Genomic DNA, 16602 nt, shown 5'->3' with positions numbered 1-16602 from the left:
ATTACGTATCTCATCCAACCGTATTATGATACTGATGATGCAACGCAGCCCTATACCAAACCATTCCACCAAACAATATGCTAACCATGATCAAAACAAATGACACCTCTACCTCTGATGCGAACTCTCCGTCCGCAAATTCGACCTCCTATCCACGCTCATCCTCCTCGTCGCCGTACTCTGCCCACTCTGCACCCTCCCCAACTCCGCCAGATCCTCCTGACTCTTCCTCGGGCCCCCAGGACTCGCAAAGACACTATCCCTCCTCTCCGTCCTCTCAAACCGATTCCTGCCCTCTTCCCCAGACGAACAACCAGAAACAGCAGTCTCATCACCACTCCGCTCCACCGCCGCACCACCAGCCCTCCCACCCCACGACCCTCCAATCCCTTCCATCGTAAACTCCGAAGCCGTCGGCGCATCCAACACATCCAGTTCCTCAGCACGAAAGAAACGCGGCAGAACCAACGCCCGCAACGGAATAAGCAAAAAGATGAAAACGGGGAACCCTACCGCCGCGACAGTCTGCGTGATCGCAAACGTGGCTCCAAAGCCCAGCAATTCAATAATGACGAATAGCCATATAGCCGAGCGGCGCTTGATGCTGCGCAGTGGTGCACCAGGAGGCGTGAGGGACTTATCACGCGCAAGAAACATGAGCTTGGCGGTGATACCGTTCGCCTCGAGGGCCTGGATGCCCATTATGAAGAAGAGGCCTGCGAGGACGCCGTGCGGAATGAGGTGCAGGACCACGAGGAGCGGGCCGGTCATGGTTCCTAGTGTGAGGAGGCCCTGCGCGAGGTTGGAGACGCGCTGCTCGACGACGTGCGTCGCCTCAAAGGTGAAGTCTCCTTTATCCTCGCCCTTTTCGTCAAGCTTCTTGACGGGTTTGGTGACGCACAGGGATTCTGTGTGGAAGGGGGCCTGTGGGATGAGGCCGTTGGGGAAGGGCAGGCCAAGAATACCTGCGACGCCGGTCGTGATTCCTAAGAGGAAGAGATCCCAGTGGAAGCCGGCGGGTTTGCGAAGGGGAAATTCACTTCCTTGAGCGATGAGGGAAGATACTGGTATTATTAGCTGGCGATCATAAGATTAACAGAGCAAAAACGAACCGTTGTGATCAAACCAAAACAAGATGGTCAGAAGAATCGCAAACGGCAGTGCCGTGAATATCTGACCGACGCTCAAGTCCCAAAAGCGCACTACCCACGCCCTTCCACTCGTGGGTTCAAACGCAATCCCCGTCGGCAGCCTCTCCAGCTCAACCTGCGCGATGCGACCAATGTGCACGAAACCCGTGAAGAAGATCAGCGTCAGGGGCGTGCCGTAGTCTTTGAGAAACACGCGGATCGGGTGTCTGAAGAGGCTGCTCGTTCCCAACTCGCCGCAGATATAAGCCACCATGAAGACTAGCAGGGCTGCCATGATGGACAGGTAGAAGGGGGAGCTGTCGCCGAGGCGGTCGAGCACTTGTATGCCTTTTTGGAGGTATATGAAGGCGACGTAGAAGCCGAAGATGTCGCAGGGGAAGCGGGTCACCCATCTGAGCCAGTTGCATGAGTTGGTGACGGCGAGGAGGACGTGTAGGATGAGAGACCATCTGGTTGTGTTTTAGTATACGTTGGAGATGTGGTGAAAGGGGGTGACGGACATGCCTATCCATGCCATGAAGCCTATGTAGTTTACGCCAGTGTCCTTCATGATGTCGTAGACGGTGCTGAGATGTTAGTTGCGTTTGTAAGTTTGAAAGGGCTGATATACGAACTAATTGAATACGGTAATGGGACCTAACATTATTAGTTAGATATGCATCATGGAGAGGCAGAGGTTGTGAACATACCGGTCACGCCAACAATCACCAACGGCTGCGCCGCAAATATCGAAAACACGACGGATCCCAAAACAGACGCCAGCAACACCTCATTGACGCCGTAATTAGACCCCGTCTTGGAAAACATATCGAGCGAAAACGCCAATGCCGGCAGGATGCTACGCCCATCAGTTTCCCATCCCTACAGCACACCAACCGTGGAAGAGGGACATACTTTGCAAAATACATGTACACCGTAGCAGGAACGACTCTATAATCCCACGCGTCGACCCAATCACTCACGTAGTAAGGCGCCCGTCTGCGCACATCGTTCACCATGCCTCTAAATAGATGGACTTTCCACCAGTCCCTTCGACGAGGTTGTTCCTCTGTTGGGAGGACGCGCTCGTCCGCCATGTTGTGTCAAATGGACGGAGACAGTTATAACGACATTCTAGGAAATCGAAAAGGGAATAGTGAGCATCAGAATTAAAAATTCTATCAAGATTCGTAGGCCAGCAAGGCTAGCGATTAAATATATGTTTGCGGGTTGGCCGTTCCCCAAGTCAAGTCAATCCCGCCACATGCAGGAAACTTTTGGACCCAGAAAAAACTTGTTACGAACCATGATGTATCTTTACGTGTGGGGCAGGTGGTGTGGTACTTTGGTGTACTTTCAACATTGTCGTTTGGATGATGATTGATTTCTCCGTGTATTCTACGTTTCTTTGCTCCGTACGGAGCACTCCGTAAATGTGCTTAAGTAGATTGATTACCTCGTCTTACTGGTGCGCTTTCACAGATCGTATTCAATGATGCCGAGTACAGATGTACGGCGTGATGTCTTAACTTCCTACTTTACCGAAATCACAACCCGCACTCACGGCCCATATTCATCCATCACAGCCGGAGATTTCAAAGTCACCTTGTATTTACACCAGACAATTTCAACTGCGGACAACCCAAGCGGCAGTTGATCTTGACACTTGCATCATCAACTTCCCATCGACAGGGATTATTGGCCCAGACATCCCACAGCCATGGCGTTGTGTCCGTCGACCGAGAACTTTCTGGGCCAATCAGCGTGCAGCATTCATAAACGGCATTCATGTCATTGTCGCAATGCTGGTTTTGACATGACACGGCGTCTTTGACATTGGGCTCGCCATCAAGATATACCTACCTACCTAGGTAGGTACTCAATAACTACCCAGACAGATTATAATCACCACAATATGAGAAACACCGTCAATCACTGTACACACAATCATCCATACACTATCCATTCACGTCTCGGCACTTCTATTCTACCCCCTAGAGTACATACATAAAGTAATACATAATAAAACGAGTTTTCCCTTGCCCCATGAGCGCCCGCCCAAAAGGGGCAATAATGCTGATATACACAGGTCGGGTGGGCCTGCCTTATAGATAGAGTTGAGAGAAAATTATGATTCGAGCTCGTTCAAGCTCTACCGCTCGATGGCCCAACTTCTGAAACCCAGTCACACCTCCGAGCCACGCATGCTGGCCAATACGCTGGCCATATCAAGTTCCCAGCATAATGCATGCTATCGGCTGCTGTGCGGCCACTCCTGTCTTGTCTTTGGCAATCGTCGTCGACTTTTGCTTCGGAGCCCAGTTCATCTTGATCCATCGGGATGCTGGTTGAAAGCTGGCGCTGGAGCAGGAGGCTCGTCCCGTGGTGTGTCGGTTTCGGTAGGGAATGGCGGCGGTGCGCTCTCGCCTTTGCCACCTCCAAAGTACTTCTCAAATTCCTCGTTGTTGTCGTCGAACGGTCTCTTGCCCAAGATGCGCACCATGTCGTCTCGCACCAGCACCTCCTTCTTCAGTAGCTCTTGAGCGATGAGCCCAACCTCATGCTTCTTCTCCAGTAAGAGGTCTTTGCACCGTTGATAGGCCTCGTCGACAATTCGGTGAACCTCCTGGTCGATTTGTTGAGCCGTGGCTTCGGCAAATGGTTTCTGCATGCGATTCGGGTCGTTCTCGAAGAACACCGGTCCAACCTTGTCCGACATGCCCCATTGGGTCACCATGTTTCGCGCCATCTGTGACACCTTCTTGAAATCATCACTTGCGCCAGTTGTCACTGTCGGGAAGTGAAGTTCCTCAGATACACGTCCACCCATTGTCATCGCCATGCGATCCATCAGCTGGTTTGTGTTCATCAGATAGGCATCCTGGGGCAGGTACTGTGCGTAACCGAGAGCGCCTTGTCCACGGGGAATAATGGACACCTTCAAGAGAGGATCCGCATGGCGAAGGAACCAGCCGCAGATGGCATGGCCAGCCTCGTGATAAGCCACCGTCTTCTTCTCCTCGGGCCGCAGCACAAGAGACTTGCGTTCCAAGCCGCCAATGACACGCTCAATAGCTCGCTCAAAGTGTTCCATCTTGACTTCTTCGGCATTGCCTCGGGCAGCTGTAGTATTTGTTAGTTAGCCCTTGTAGCTGACACAGCTGAGAGAAAAGAAATACATACCGATCAGTGCTGCCTCGTTGACGACATTGGAAATGTCGGCACCAGAGAAGCCAGGAGTAAGTGTAGCGAGTCTGCCAACGAGGAACTCTTGGTCCTCATTCGTGACAATCTTCTTGAGATATACCTTGAAGATTTCTTTGCGCCCGTTCATGGTCGGCCGGTCAATAAAGATGTGTCTGTCAAATCGTCCAGGTCGCATGAGAGCCTTGTCCAAGATGTCTGCGCGATTAGTACCAGCCAAGACCACGACTTGTTCGCGAGTGTTAAAGCCGTCCATTTCCGTCAGAATCTGATTGAGAGTAGCTTCTCGTTCGTCATTGCCACCAAATCCACGTCCGCTTTCCATTCTTGCGCGGCCAATGGCGTCGATTTCGTCAATGAAGATGATGCAAGGCGCATTCTTGCGACCCTCGGCAAACAAGTCTCGTACTCGTGAAGGACCAACACCGACAAACATTTCGACAAATTCGGAACCGCTCACGCTGAAGAAGGGAACGCCAGATTCACCAGCAGTCGCCTTGGCAAGAAGGGTCTTACCGGTACCGGGTGGTCCAGCAAGAATAGCACCTCGGGGGATCTTGGCACCAAGCTTCTCAAACTTCTCGGGCTGCTTGAGGAAGCTGACAAACTCCATGATTTCCGTCTTGGCTTCTTCAAGACCCGCTACATCGGCAAATTTGACCTTTACAGCGCTCTCTGCGTTGAACTTTTTGGCCTTGCTCTTGCCAAAGTTAAACATGCCGCCGCCTCCAGCTCGGCCGCTCATAGACCGCTGAGTCCACAGAATTAGACCGATGAACAAGAGTGTAGGGCCAAAGGCTAGGACAAGATTGCCGATTGTGCTGCCGCCAGCCTCGTAGCTAACGGGTATTCTTTCTGATGCTGGGATACCGAGTTGATCTTGAGCCTCTTCAAGCTTCTTCTCAAACGACTCCACTGAGCCAATGGTGAAAACGTATGTTCTCTTGCCATTGGCGCCAGCGTCGCCTTGGGGAGCATCTGGGTGTAGCTCAACGCGAACTTGTGAACCATTAACCACAACCATCTTTTGCACAAGGCCCTTGTCCAAGAAAGCCCTCCGCATCTCCTGCCAGGTAATTTCCTTCTCGGAGAAAGGCTTGCTGAGCGAGTCGACCGCCCAGAGGGTAATACCCAAGACCAAACCAGTCTGCAGCGCATCCATCCAGCCATTTCGCTCAGGCTTTTTGGGACCCCCGGGTCCTTGTTGATTTGATCCGCTCTCACCCGACTTCTTATCCCGTGTCTCGAATTCGGGCTCACTCTTACCCGTCTCGGCCTCGTTTTGATCTTGGTCTGGCCGTTGGTTTTGATCAAACATTCGGTTTCCTTTTCGCTGCTCCTCTACCTCCCATTCGGCCAGGCGCTCTGCCATCATAAACACACATCGCATCAGTCTCCCCTTATCCAATATTGACAAGTTACCAGGACCCTTGCGCATCTTGGCCAGCAAATCACGGACCTCGGCAGGCGCGCCAGTCTGCTGCAAGCCTCGAAGAATATCCTTCAGCGTGGCTCTTTGTGCCTCTGGCAAAACCTTTTGGAAGGCGTCCAATTGAGCAATTTCGTCCTTTGATAATCGAATCCATCCTTCGGGCAGAGGTGCGAGTTTTGCGGAATCAGCACCCTTCTCCTCGCCAGGCTTTGTTTCTGATTCATTCTGATTCTTCGGTGTCTCAGGCTTGTTCTCGCTTTTCGGCTTGGATTCGTCGTCCGGCTGCGGCGGTTTCGACGAGGAATAGTATCTCACAGAAATGCCATAGGGAGCTGGTAGTGACCGCGACGGGAGCGATCGCGACACCGCCGGCAGTCGCAGGCTTCGCTGGACACTTGACTGTTGAGAGAGTCTCGCTAGCCGCGCGAGCTGGCTCGATTGTCGGAGATATCTCGACATGTTGGGCATATCGGAGCAGTCGCAGGAGGCGGAACCACCGGAGATGGGGAGGGGGAATGAAAAGGAGACTGTCCTATCTCATGAGCTGAAGAGATCGATTCTCTACGGCTTAAAGACTCTGGTTTCCAAGGGTGAGCATTCAAGAGTAGCGTGCGCAGAGGAAAGTCCAATGCTACGCCGATAATGGGTCGATGGCGATACAACTCTCGAAGCCTCTGATGATGAGTCCACTTCGAGCTAGAAATTAAGCGGCGTCACGTGGGCCACTCCCGGAGTTTGTGGGTCTGTAGGGTAACTCCGCAGGCATCAAAACGGTGACGACAAGGACTTTTGATGCGAGGTGAAATGGAATGTATTTCTAAAGATGGGGAGGTACTCCCTAGACGGGTGTAATTGACGTTGGATGGGCAAATTGGCTCAAAACCGCGCAAATTCCGCAGGCGAAAAGCGAAGCTGGGACAATTGATATCTTATTGCATAAAACTCACAGGGCCACCCAGGTCGGCGTATCAGCAGGGATGGGAGCAAAAACTACAACAAAAGCGACAAGGTCAATTAAGCTATTTATTTGTCTATTGCAAGACAATAAAGTGTCTGCTAACGTAGACCTGAGACCATATTCTAATTAATAGCCCACATCTCCTCACATCCGCAACAAAATCGACCGAACTTGGCCTGAACCTTTTACTGGCACCTTTCGAGAGATGCCATCCACTTGTATATCAAGCTCTACGGCCTCTTCATCGGTATTAGTGAGGTCAGGCCAGTCCCGCCAGACCTCAACCGTTGCAAGTTCTGCTATTTCGTGTTGAAACAAACGCTCCAAAACACGCCGGGCCTGAAATTCATCTCCTAACTCGAACAGCGCGACGCTTGGTCTTAGTCGCATGGCAACATCCAGCAGCCTTGAATAAAATACATCTTCATGCTGCCAACCTGCAGGTATCGGCAAATCACTGCTCGGAACAAGGGCTAAGCGTGGCTCATACTTGCGAACCGAGTAACCCAGTTGCCCATGGCCGTAATTCCAAGACCCCTGCGAGATATAAGGTGGGTTGGATATTAATATGTCACAAGGAGTTTTAGCAAGTGACGCAATGTCTTTGTCGTTAAAGACGTCGCCATATACGATGTCGAGCCTTTGCCCCGGCTTAGACGGCGCAATGTTGCCCAAACCGATATTGTGGTCGATATTAGACCTTGCGAGAGTGACAGCCTCTGATGCAATGTCAACTCCTCGAACATGTAGATGCGGAAAGCGTGGCTGAAGTAATGTGTACAACAGCAACGGGATGCAACCTGTTCCTGTGCAAAAGTCGACAATGTTCAGTTTGCCATGGGCGTCACTTGGTTTGCGATCCAACAGCTCTCCAGACTTGATCAAATCTACGAGGTGATGGGTATATGCTTCTGTCTCTGGGCGAGGGATAAGCACACCAGGACTGCATTGAATATCCAAAGGTCCAAATGGTTGCGATCCAAGAATATACTGTAAAGGAACTCCGCAGCCTCGCTTCTGGCAAAGCGATTTCAATTGGCGAGCCTGGTGGTCTTTCCCTGGCGTTGTCTGCTTCACATACTCTGTAAGCCACCGGAGTTCATTTTTGGCGGATTGGATGTCACGGCATGCTGGGAGGAGGGTGGCCAGGTTGGGAGAGTGTCGTCTGGCCTGCCTGAGAAGGCATGGTGGGAGTCGTGGCATTGACTGCTGATTTACATGGTTCGGAAAGTCGATGGTGGGATGGCATCAATAGCCAGAGGTGAGCCAGTGAGTATGAAGAAGTGTTTGATGTGAATGTAGAGTGATGAGTTGCAAATGTGAAGACTCGGAATGGTGTGGATGTCGATGTGTGCAATGCAGTTGGGTGGTGGGGTTTACCCGAGCTATAGCCATTTGCACCAACGCCTCATTCAACCTTGCACAGCGACTCAGTTGTTCCCAATTTGAGACTCAGTGAATCAAGCACTTCCTCTGCAATCTTTGTCAACCACCACACATGGCTAACATTTTTGGATAATTGTTTTTTATTATTGCGCTACGGAATCATAATAGTCGTTTTGCTGTCATTTGTTTTCCCAACACGACCTAGGGAAGCTTCACCACTCCTCGCGCCACCAATTGAACTCGGCTACCTTCCACGTCGTATCTCGAATACCCGAGACCACAGTACAATATGAATGCGCCAGATCGGTAAGTTTTTATGGAACATACTCGCTTTCAAGGAGTCTCAACCGCTGTGTTTGGCGTGATGATGGGCTGTAACCGGCCAGAGATGGCGATGTTTGACGCGATGAGAATGAAAGAGACGATACCTTTCGCCGTGAACCACACCAAAGCGGCGCATGACTTATTCGATCGTCGACGGCGCCAAGCAGGATTCTTTCGTCGCCAAGGCTCATGATACATGTATGCTGCGCAAGTGAGTGGCGGCCGTGGCAGTTGCCAGTCATCCCGCCAGAGTCCATCGCAGCTGCCAAACTGGTCAAAAGACGTCTGGTGGTTGCCGCGAACACACAAAATACTCTGACGCAAAGTGCTCCGCACAAAACGAAGCGGCTGCGAAATTCATCTCTCTTTCATCCGGCTCATCTCACTCCTCACTATCCTCATCATGGCCGGCTGCAACCCCAAGCACTTCAACACCCAAGACACGTTGCGCTCACTCTGGCCTACTTGTTCCTCCTACCACATAGCTGACATTGCACAGTTTCGAGCTCTTCTTGCTGAGCGAGGGAGAGAAGAGGATTGAAGAAAAAGTGTACTCTGGTAAGCCACTTTCCGCTGTTGCACTTGTTATCAGCTCTGACAACCACAGGCATGTCCAACACCTCAGACTTCATTTTGAACAAAGAGGACCACACTCTCGGCAACCTCTTATCTGAACATATCAAGGCTCACCCTAATGTCTACATGGCTGGTTACAAACGTACGTATCCTGCTCCAGCCTCAAACACAGAACCAACGCCGCTAATGTGAGGACCAGTTGGCCACCCCAACGTACCCCAGCTCTTCATTCGTGTACAAACAGATGGGACGAAAACCCCTCGCGAGGTTTTCACCGCTGTCTGCGAAAAGCTCATCAACCAACTAGAATCGCTGCACCAGGAATTTACCCGTGAATGGGAGCTCCGACGTATCACGAATACGGGAGAACAAGGTAACTTGCAAGGGAATGGCTTCTAAAGTTTGGGACTGGCATACAGGATGACTTTACGGGTATTGGCGTTTTGGACGATGTGATATCAGCTTGCGTTTTGAAAGGAAAAAGTCATGTCACACAGGAACGGTGCATAGGCAGAGGGAAACAATGACGCTAGATTTGCATTGTAAGATTTTAAACTTGACAGAATGATGACAATTTGTCCCTCTTGAGCGTCGTAGATTATACATCTATAGCTCGTGCGTCTGTACCAGAGTTTGCGGACTAAATAGCTGTTTCTTACACCAATTGTGTAATTGCCAGTCGGCACGCGGATGCGATGGGTGGTATTGTAGATCTTTTATTCATACGAGCAGCTTTCGCTCGTCCTTCAAGCCGGTCCTTCACCCCCCGGAATTAACTGCGAGTAGTCAGCACGAGACCGATATGACTCATGAGTAATTCATCATACCATGCAGATATTGTTACCGTTGAGCAGAATCTTGGGCAGCTTGGTGTGGTTTCCGGAGTAGTCACTACAGGGCCTTGGTCAGAACAAGCTTTCAGCACGTCAGGTGTTTGAGTATATTTACAATTCCGTCACATCCTCCAACACCATGTCTATGGACCGTCGTTAGCATACCTCCAAATTTACCAAGTGAGACGGAGCCACTTACTGACGTAGTCGTCGAACCCGACGAGGGTGCCGCTAAACTCTGATGAATGTTAGCACCTCAGCCTACCAACTCGCAACATGACGTTTGAAGAATAAGCGGCGGTAAATACCCTTGTCTCCCTTCATGATAACCCACATCCTTGAGCCGACACACTTGTCGATGAGTTCTGGTCTGCTGTCAGCGCTTGATGTGAGATTTTTGACAGCATCGCAACTCACCTAGTGGTAGCAATTGGGAAGCCATGGTGGATGTTTGCGGATAGCGATCTTGTGTATCAGATAGCTCGAGTCCTGGAGACAGCGGATGGAGATGAGGCTCGAGTCTTGGGACCTTGTTGGATATCTCACGGAGCATGGGTCGTGGAATCGCATCGACTGGGGTCTGGTGCTTGAGTCGCATCCAGCTTTGAGGTTGAGTCTCCACGTGCGAATTGGAGGGATCGCCTTATGTAAGCAGCACCCCGCCAATTGTCCTCCACCACCTGTGGCTGCATCATTCTGGGGGCGGTTACAGGTGCCTTGGGCCGCTGGCTACTGAATGGCTCATCTGAGATGTCAAGTGAAACCACCAGACCATTCGCATACTCCAACATGCAGCCTGGCGTGAATCCAATCCCAACCTCCTCGATGAACCACCTCCCTCCAAGTCGACCTGCATGGCTGCCTGCTCCCAGCACAACCCAAGCACGCTAGGCCATGATAATTGGTCGCCGTCGTCATGGAGTTTCGCTGCTTCGCGTTCCGCACGCACAGCTATTCGTGACTTGCTGTGACGGCGTCACTGCCAGCCGAACTCAACCACTTATACAACCACTTGGCCGCCCTCGAAAACGGCAACTTCTGCGGCGTAGAATTGCGGTAATTCTTGAAGACAGAGTATACACTCGCCCAGCTTCGTCAAGGTACTTTGGCACCATGGCCAGACCGTCAAGTTTGAGTGGCAAATCTAAGCTATGGAGTCCGAAGTTGGGCATTCGCTTCTCACCACCCACAGAGACCGCGTCGATATACCCTCAGCTAGATGTGCCGCGTTTCCTGCAAACTGCGAGCTCTATCCACGTCACCAGGGCTGATTCCAAGAGTGAGCCGTTTGAATACTGCTCACCTACTACGGCGAAAGATGATATAGCCACCTTATCATCACCTCATGACCGAGACATCAAATCAAGTGGTTATTCGGAGCCAGAACCCACAAAGCAACTTCACATCACGACGCATGAACAAAACAAAGAAACAACGCCTTCCAACATAGACACCAAATTTGATTCAACCAACATCCAACCCCCCTCAACATCACTAAGCTTCAACATCTCCCACTCCCTCTTCCACGCAGCACGCATCGCCAAGCCCGGATCTCTCGAATCCTTCTGGTCACACACCATGTACCAACGCACCAACCGTTCGGGCACCACCGAAAGAGTAAAAGTCCACTACTGCACCAGCAAACACACCATGGAGCAAGTCTGCCAACGACACTTCCTCAACCAACCACTCCTCGGCCTCGACCTCGAGTGGCTCCCCGAAGCAACCCGCCACGCTGGACCGCGAGAAAACGTATCTCTCATCCAGATCGCGAGCCCAGAACGCATCGCCCTCTTCCACATTGCCCTGTTCCCCAAGGACGACACCTTCATCGCCCCCACGTTTCGGCAGATTATGGAAGACTCGACAGTGAGCAAAGTAGGTGTCCAGGTTAAGGGCGACTGCACCAGACTCAAAAATTACCTCGGTGTTGAAACACGGGGTATTTTCGAACTGAGCCATCTGTACAAACAGGTGAAATTCACGGCGGCAAAGACGCCAGGCCTTATTAATAAGCGGCCGGTGGCGCTGTCGACCCAGGTGCAGGAGGTTTTGGGGCTGCCGCTTTTTAAGGGTGATATGGTGCGGTCGAGTAATTGGATGAGACGGTTGAGTTATAGGCAAATGCTCTGTTAGTCGGTGTGACAAAAGTTTTGTGGCTGGTGCTAATTGTTTTGCAGATGCTGCTTCGGATGCGTACGCTGGGGTGCAGTTGTACTATGTTCTCGATGAACAGCGCAAGCAACTGGATCCTTGTCCCGGGAGACCTCATCACGTAGAACTGGGTCTGCCGATTCCGGTGGTTGAGCCGGAACTATCAGAAGAGTCGGATTACCTATCGGACGACTCCTTTAGCTCTCTCGACTCAGATATCAGAACTGAGCTCCTGAATATGCCGTTGACGCCAACTGAACAACCTGCCAGAGATTCTCGCGTGCTGGCAGCTGAGAAGAAAGCGAGCGAGTATCGAGCCGCAAAGGTTTCAATGTCGGCACAACCAGCTGCCTTGAGAGCATATTATATCTGGTACGGCAATGTGGATCTCAAGCCAGATGATGTTGCCAAGATCCTGCGAGATCCGCCGCTAAAAACTAACACTGTTGTGTCTTATATTCTTGGTGCGATTGTTAGTGAAAAGATGGCATACGATAAATTGAGGCTGAAGACTGAAGTTTTGTCACTGTTGGATGAGAGCGTCAGAGTGAGTAGTCGATATGGTGAATTGGTGAGGAGCTGCGATGAGGACTGAGGGGTCGCGTACACGAACTCCTCTGCAGGCTATCGTTGGCATGACAAATACGGCTTTACAATAGATAGGGTGAGCATATACACGCCACATATATGAAGGCAAAATATACCCAGCTAGAACATTGTGGCCCGCCGGGCTAGTTTATCAATTCGTCGCCAAATCCATCTATGAAGCCAAAAGCCCTCTACCTCTATTAATCTGCACCTTTTTGTCCTCTCCAGCGCTCACAATGCCCCACGACTTATCCCACACCACGCTCAATACCTTGGCGCCATCACCTGCTGGCGGCAACTTCTTGCCGTTCAGCCACTCCCTGCCGATGGTGTAGACCGGCTCGCTGACACTTCCAGACCCTTCCTCTGACGTGGCCGGACGTACACTTCGGAGATCCCAAACGCGACAAGTGCTGTCGTGGGATCCGGATACCAATGAGTATTCGTTGTCTGGGGATGGTGAGAGAGATACAACCATGTTGATATGGCCGCGGAGAGTCATGGCAGCTGTAGCGGTAGCAGATTCTCGAGGATCGAGGAGAGTGATGTGCCGTGCGGAAGAGCCAGCAGCAATGAGTGAGTTTCCCGGCAGCGCTGCAGCGCACATGATTGGGTGGAGGGTTGTCAATCTTGAGACTTCCTTTTGCGTGGTCAAGTCGATTGTTTTGACTGTGTGATCTTGCGACGCCGAGTACGCAACGGTTGAATCGTGAGGGTGGAAAACCGCAGCAGTGACCTGGTCATCATGCATCGGCATCATAGCCAAAGGACCACGTTGAGCGGTTGTGGCAGCGGCGGATAATTTGGCACGTTTCGTGGAATGAGATGAGGGAAGACTCTCAGGGTCTGCTTGGGGAGCAGCCCGCTTGGACGAAGTCCAGAGACCGACTCGGCCATCTGAGGAAGCAGTGAGGATTCGTCCCGTAGCGCAATTGACATCGATGGTGTTGATATTTTTCTCATGCCCCCATAATTCCATGTTATGTTTCAACGAGCCTGAAAAACCGTCATCCGATTCGGAATAGTCCCAGATGATGATTTTTCTGTCGAGTCCCGCTGAGGCGAGCTTTGTGGTAGACAACCACCGGACGGCATTGACTCTTGAGGTGTGGCCGCCAGCTCTACCGGCTGTCGACGTGGCAATCGCGTCGCCTGACGGGTTCCATATTCTCACAAGGCCATCGTATGAGGCGCTGGCAATTCTGTCATTGATGACGCCGTCGACGCCTGTGCTGGCGGGAGCTGTGGCAGATAGGACATCGACGTCGCCGACCCAGTCGTCATGCTGGAAACTGGCTTGATACACGGGAGGGATCAAACTGCGGACATATTGAAGGGTGAGAGTCGTTTCAGATGATAGTCCATTGGACTTGAGGTAGTCTTCGACAGATGTGCGGAGAAATGTGCCGTTGGCGAGGAAGTCAAGGGGAACGGGAGAGGATGTGTCCAGCATGGACTCGGAGTTGAGAATTCGAGAGAGGCCATATCGCTTGATATCTGTGATCATGTAAGCATTGATGTCTATGTTACTAGAGAGGCAAAGGACCAAGCGAACCCGCTGGAACGAGCAATTGTCTCTTGGACTCCGGGAGCTGCAGATCCTGCTCATCTGTGGTGAAGATGACCTTCACCTGCGTCGGTGAGGAGTCCATCTTGGCGACAATTGCGCCTCGTCGATATCTGATGGAAGGCAACGGAGGATTTAGACTGGATCCAGTATTTAGGTAAATTTTCGAATGACAAAGGTGAGCAACTGCTAGAATGGTGGAAAACGTGCTTCAAAATTGTCCCACTGACTCTGTTGACTGAGACGAACTTTCAAAAATTTTTGGGATGGCAGCCAGCCTTGCGGGTTGAAGACCCACAGCGGGGAGGTCTTGTTCACGGCATCCAATTGGGAGATGGACGCTGGCGAGGCTGAAGAATTGAGGAAAGTGCGAAGGAAGCAGGCAAGAACTTATTGTCTAACGACTTCTGGAGGGGCGTTTTACTTCCATCATGCTCATGAGCGTCTGGTGTTGATATTCGGGGTTTCTCCTGGCACTTCTTCCTCTTTTTATTTCTTGCCCTTCACGATGTTGAAAATCGACCTCCGACGACTCGGTTCGTCGTTGCAGAAGAGGGGCGGGCTTCCTTCAGTGGCACAACGCTTCCAAGATGTTGCACTGAGAAATTGATTGGGAAATTTACCAACTGCCAGCACGGCCGGACATCAATGGTTCCATGCCCGCTCTGGCCAGCGGTGGGGGCTACATCTTCATCGACATTTCTTGGTGCTGTACTCCGTACTGATGGGCAACTTGGCATACTGAATAGGCTTTAGGCGACAAAATACCTTGTTGCGGATTACTGCAACAAGCCCAGGAGACGTCCCGATTCTTGACGCCATGAGGCGGGTTTCTTCGACTCTGTTGACATCACCAATGCGATCACCTCGTGCTTTGTCCAGCCTCCCCACGCGACATTTCGTCATGGCCGCCATCTCAACATGGACATTGAGCCAGTGCAAAAGCCAACCACGTTGCCATCCGCCCCTCCACAATTCGCCCTTTCTGTTCATTGATGCAGGTCAACAAGAAGGAAGAGATGGGTAGCGTTGTGAACGCCAACAGGCCAGAATGTCAGGGCGTCTTGGTTGGTCACCCGCTGCCACCAGACATAAAATTTTCCAGCCTCCTTCCGTGTCGCTGCCCGGTAACGGCTCTTCTGGTGCTTCAGAGGATTGAATTTTTTTCTCTCTCACACTTCTTTGTTTTTCGTTGATAGTCACGGCGGTACTACGGGCTTGATATTCGGGCTGCTCTGTGTTCCCAGGGTCTCGAAGGACCTGCCGTGTGCTAAAAAAAGCCACCAAGAAAAAACCATGAACGAAGGAACGAACCATTAGCGAAGCGAGTTCGTGGTCCAATGCAGACCAAAAACAGAAGAAAAAAAAAAAAAAAAAAAAAAAAAAAAAAAAAAAAAAAAGGCCTCCAATGAGCCGGCTGCTCAACAGCAAAGTTGAGGATAACGGGCAACAAAAGAGCTCAGGTTCGTTGAGACCGCAGAGACCAACATGGGTTCTCTGCAGGATTTCTCTTCAAGTCCAGATTGGTTATTCGACAGTCGGTGGTGACATGCATGTCAAGACAAATTGATGTTTGGATGCCACAATCAGTGGGTTTGGCTCCCACAGCAGCATCGGCCCACTATAATGGCCGGGCTCTCGGCGGCACAGCACCAACCCCAGACCCACTTGTAGAAATTAGTGGGTACGCCTACTGTAACTCGGGTTCCTTCAGCGCAAATGGTGGGAAGCTAGTGGGACGGTTGCCACCAACACTCGCTTTTTGGCCTTCAATGTTGTTGGGAGGCGTTGACCCTCAGCTTTGTTTGGTGTGGATCGACGACTCGACCAAGGCAGTTCGTTGTCTGGTGGTCTGGTTCGATGTCGCCTCAGTGGACGATGCCATCCATCCGTCACATTCGATCCTCACTCATTTGAGCGGACGAGGTGCCATGACTTGAGCGTCCATGTCCAGTCCGCCAGCCCGTCTCTGCTCCGCCTTGGCCATGGTCACGACCCCTCCTCATCTTGGTGGTCTGTCCTCGAACTCTCATACAATCTCCTTATTTTTTTTTTTTTAAAAACAAAATTTATTCCATGCTCTGAATAATTTCGCGCTGTCGTTATCTGCGGCATATCGACGGGTTTCGCATTTCGCAAGCAACCTTGGCATCTTGTATTCCCTGTCCCTTGGCCTGCCTGGTCCCGCCAAAGGTCGACGCCATCTCGCCGCATTCGATCGCTCTCTCCGACAAGGTGACAAAACACCTCTGGCAGCTCCAAATTTTCATCTTTGCACATCCTCAACCTCTCAATCGATCTCAGTAGCTGCTGCTACAGCTTCAGAATACCCTTTGAAGCTTACTGGAGCGAATTGCTTGCTGTGAATAGCTCCATCTAGTCAATCGCAAGCTGTTGCTGCTGTCGTCGTCGCACCCAACCTCCCCACCATCCACGACTCGTCCTTCACC

The 16602-nt window shown here is 51.4% G+C and overlaps 7 protein-coding genes across 7 annotated transcripts; 2 read left to right on the top strand and 5 right to left on the bottom strand.

Moving 5' to 3' along the window:
* Window positions 1-108: 108 nt before the first annotated feature.
* On the bottom strand, window positions 109-2227 carry VFPPC_05807 (anion exchange family protein; the record flags this gene model as incomplete). The annotated part of the gene is made up of 6 exons (XM_018284940.1): window positions 109-1064; window positions 1113-1600; window positions 1652-1717; window positions 1766-1787; window positions 1841-1989; window positions 2046-2227. The coding sequence occupies 6 exons, from the start codon at window positions 2225-2227 to the stop codon at window positions 109-111; spliced, it is 1863 nt and encodes a 620-aa protein (XP_018141865.1).
* Window positions 2228-3453: 1226 nt separating this feature from the next.
* On the bottom strand, window positions 3454-6225 carry VFPPC_05806 (ATP-dependent metallopeptidase HflB; the record flags this gene model as incomplete). Its single annotated transcript, XM_018284939.1, has 2 exons — window positions 3454-4253; window positions 4314-6225. The coding sequence occupies 2 exons, from the start codon at window positions 6223-6225 to the stop codon at window positions 3454-3456; spliced, it is 2712 nt and encodes a 903-aa protein (XP_018141864.1).
* Window positions 6226-6868: 643 nt separating this feature from the next.
* Window positions 6869-7927, bottom strand: VFPPC_05805 (hypothetical protein; the record flags this gene model as incomplete). The annotated part of the gene is made up of 1 exon (XM_018284938.1): window positions 6869-7927. One exon carries the CDS (start codon window positions 7925-7927, stop codon window positions 6869-6871), a length of 1059 nt encoding a protein of 352 aa, XP_018141863.1.
* A 910-nt stretch (window positions 7928-8837) lies between these two features.
* Window positions 8838-9409, top strand: VFPPC_16229 (DNA-directed RNA polymerase II subunit RPB11; the record flags this gene model as incomplete). The annotated part of the gene is made up of 4 exons (XM_018293982.1): window positions 8838-8878; window positions 8934-8992; window positions 9042-9152; window positions 9210-9409. 4 exons carry the CDS (start codon window positions 8838-8840, stop codon window positions 9407-9409), a joined length of 411 nt encoding a protein of 136 aa, XP_018141862.1.
* Window positions 9410-9756: 347 nt separating this feature from the next.
* On the bottom strand, window positions 9757-10285 carry VFPPC_13908 (LSM domain-containing protein; the record flags this gene model as incomplete). The annotated part of the gene is made up of 6 exons (XM_018291680.1): window positions 9757-9786; window positions 9838-9901; window positions 9959-9986; window positions 10043-10081; window positions 10152-10208; window positions 10261-10285. 6 exons carry the CDS (start codon window positions 10283-10285, stop codon window positions 9757-9759), a joined length of 243 nt encoding a protein of 80 aa, XP_018141861.1.
* A 671-nt stretch (window positions 10286-10956) lies between these two features.
* VFPPC_05803 (werner syndrome helicase) lies at window positions 10957-12592 on the top strand (the record flags this gene model as incomplete). Its single annotated transcript, XM_018284937.1, has 2 exons — window positions 10957-11974; window positions 12024-12592. The coding sequence occupies 2 exons, from the start codon at window positions 10957-10959 to the stop codon at window positions 12590-12592; spliced, it is 1587 nt and encodes a 528-aa protein (XP_018141860.1).
* A 165-nt stretch (window positions 12593-12757) lies between these two features.
* On the bottom strand, window positions 12758-14237 carry VFPPC_05802 (ribosome biogenesis protein YTM1; the record flags this gene model as incomplete). Its single annotated transcript, XM_018284936.1, has 2 exons — window positions 12758-14082; window positions 14141-14237. The coding sequence occupies 2 exons, from the start codon at window positions 14235-14237 to the stop codon at window positions 12758-12760; spliced, it is 1422 nt and encodes a 473-aa protein (XP_018141859.1).
* Between the last annotated feature and the right edge of the window lie 2365 nt (window positions 14238-16602).

The sequence above is a fragment of the Pochonia chlamydosporia genome, chromosome 5 (assembly GCF_001653235.2).
Source record: "Pochonia chlamydosporia 170 chromosome 5, whole genome shotgun sequence".
Taxonomy (NCBI): domain Eukaryota; kingdom Fungi; phylum Ascomycota; class Sordariomycetes; order Hypocreales; family Clavicipitaceae; genus Pochonia; species Pochonia chlamydosporia.
Note: the sequence above shows the minus strand (reverse complement) of the source record. Positions and strands in the feature narration are given on the sequence as shown.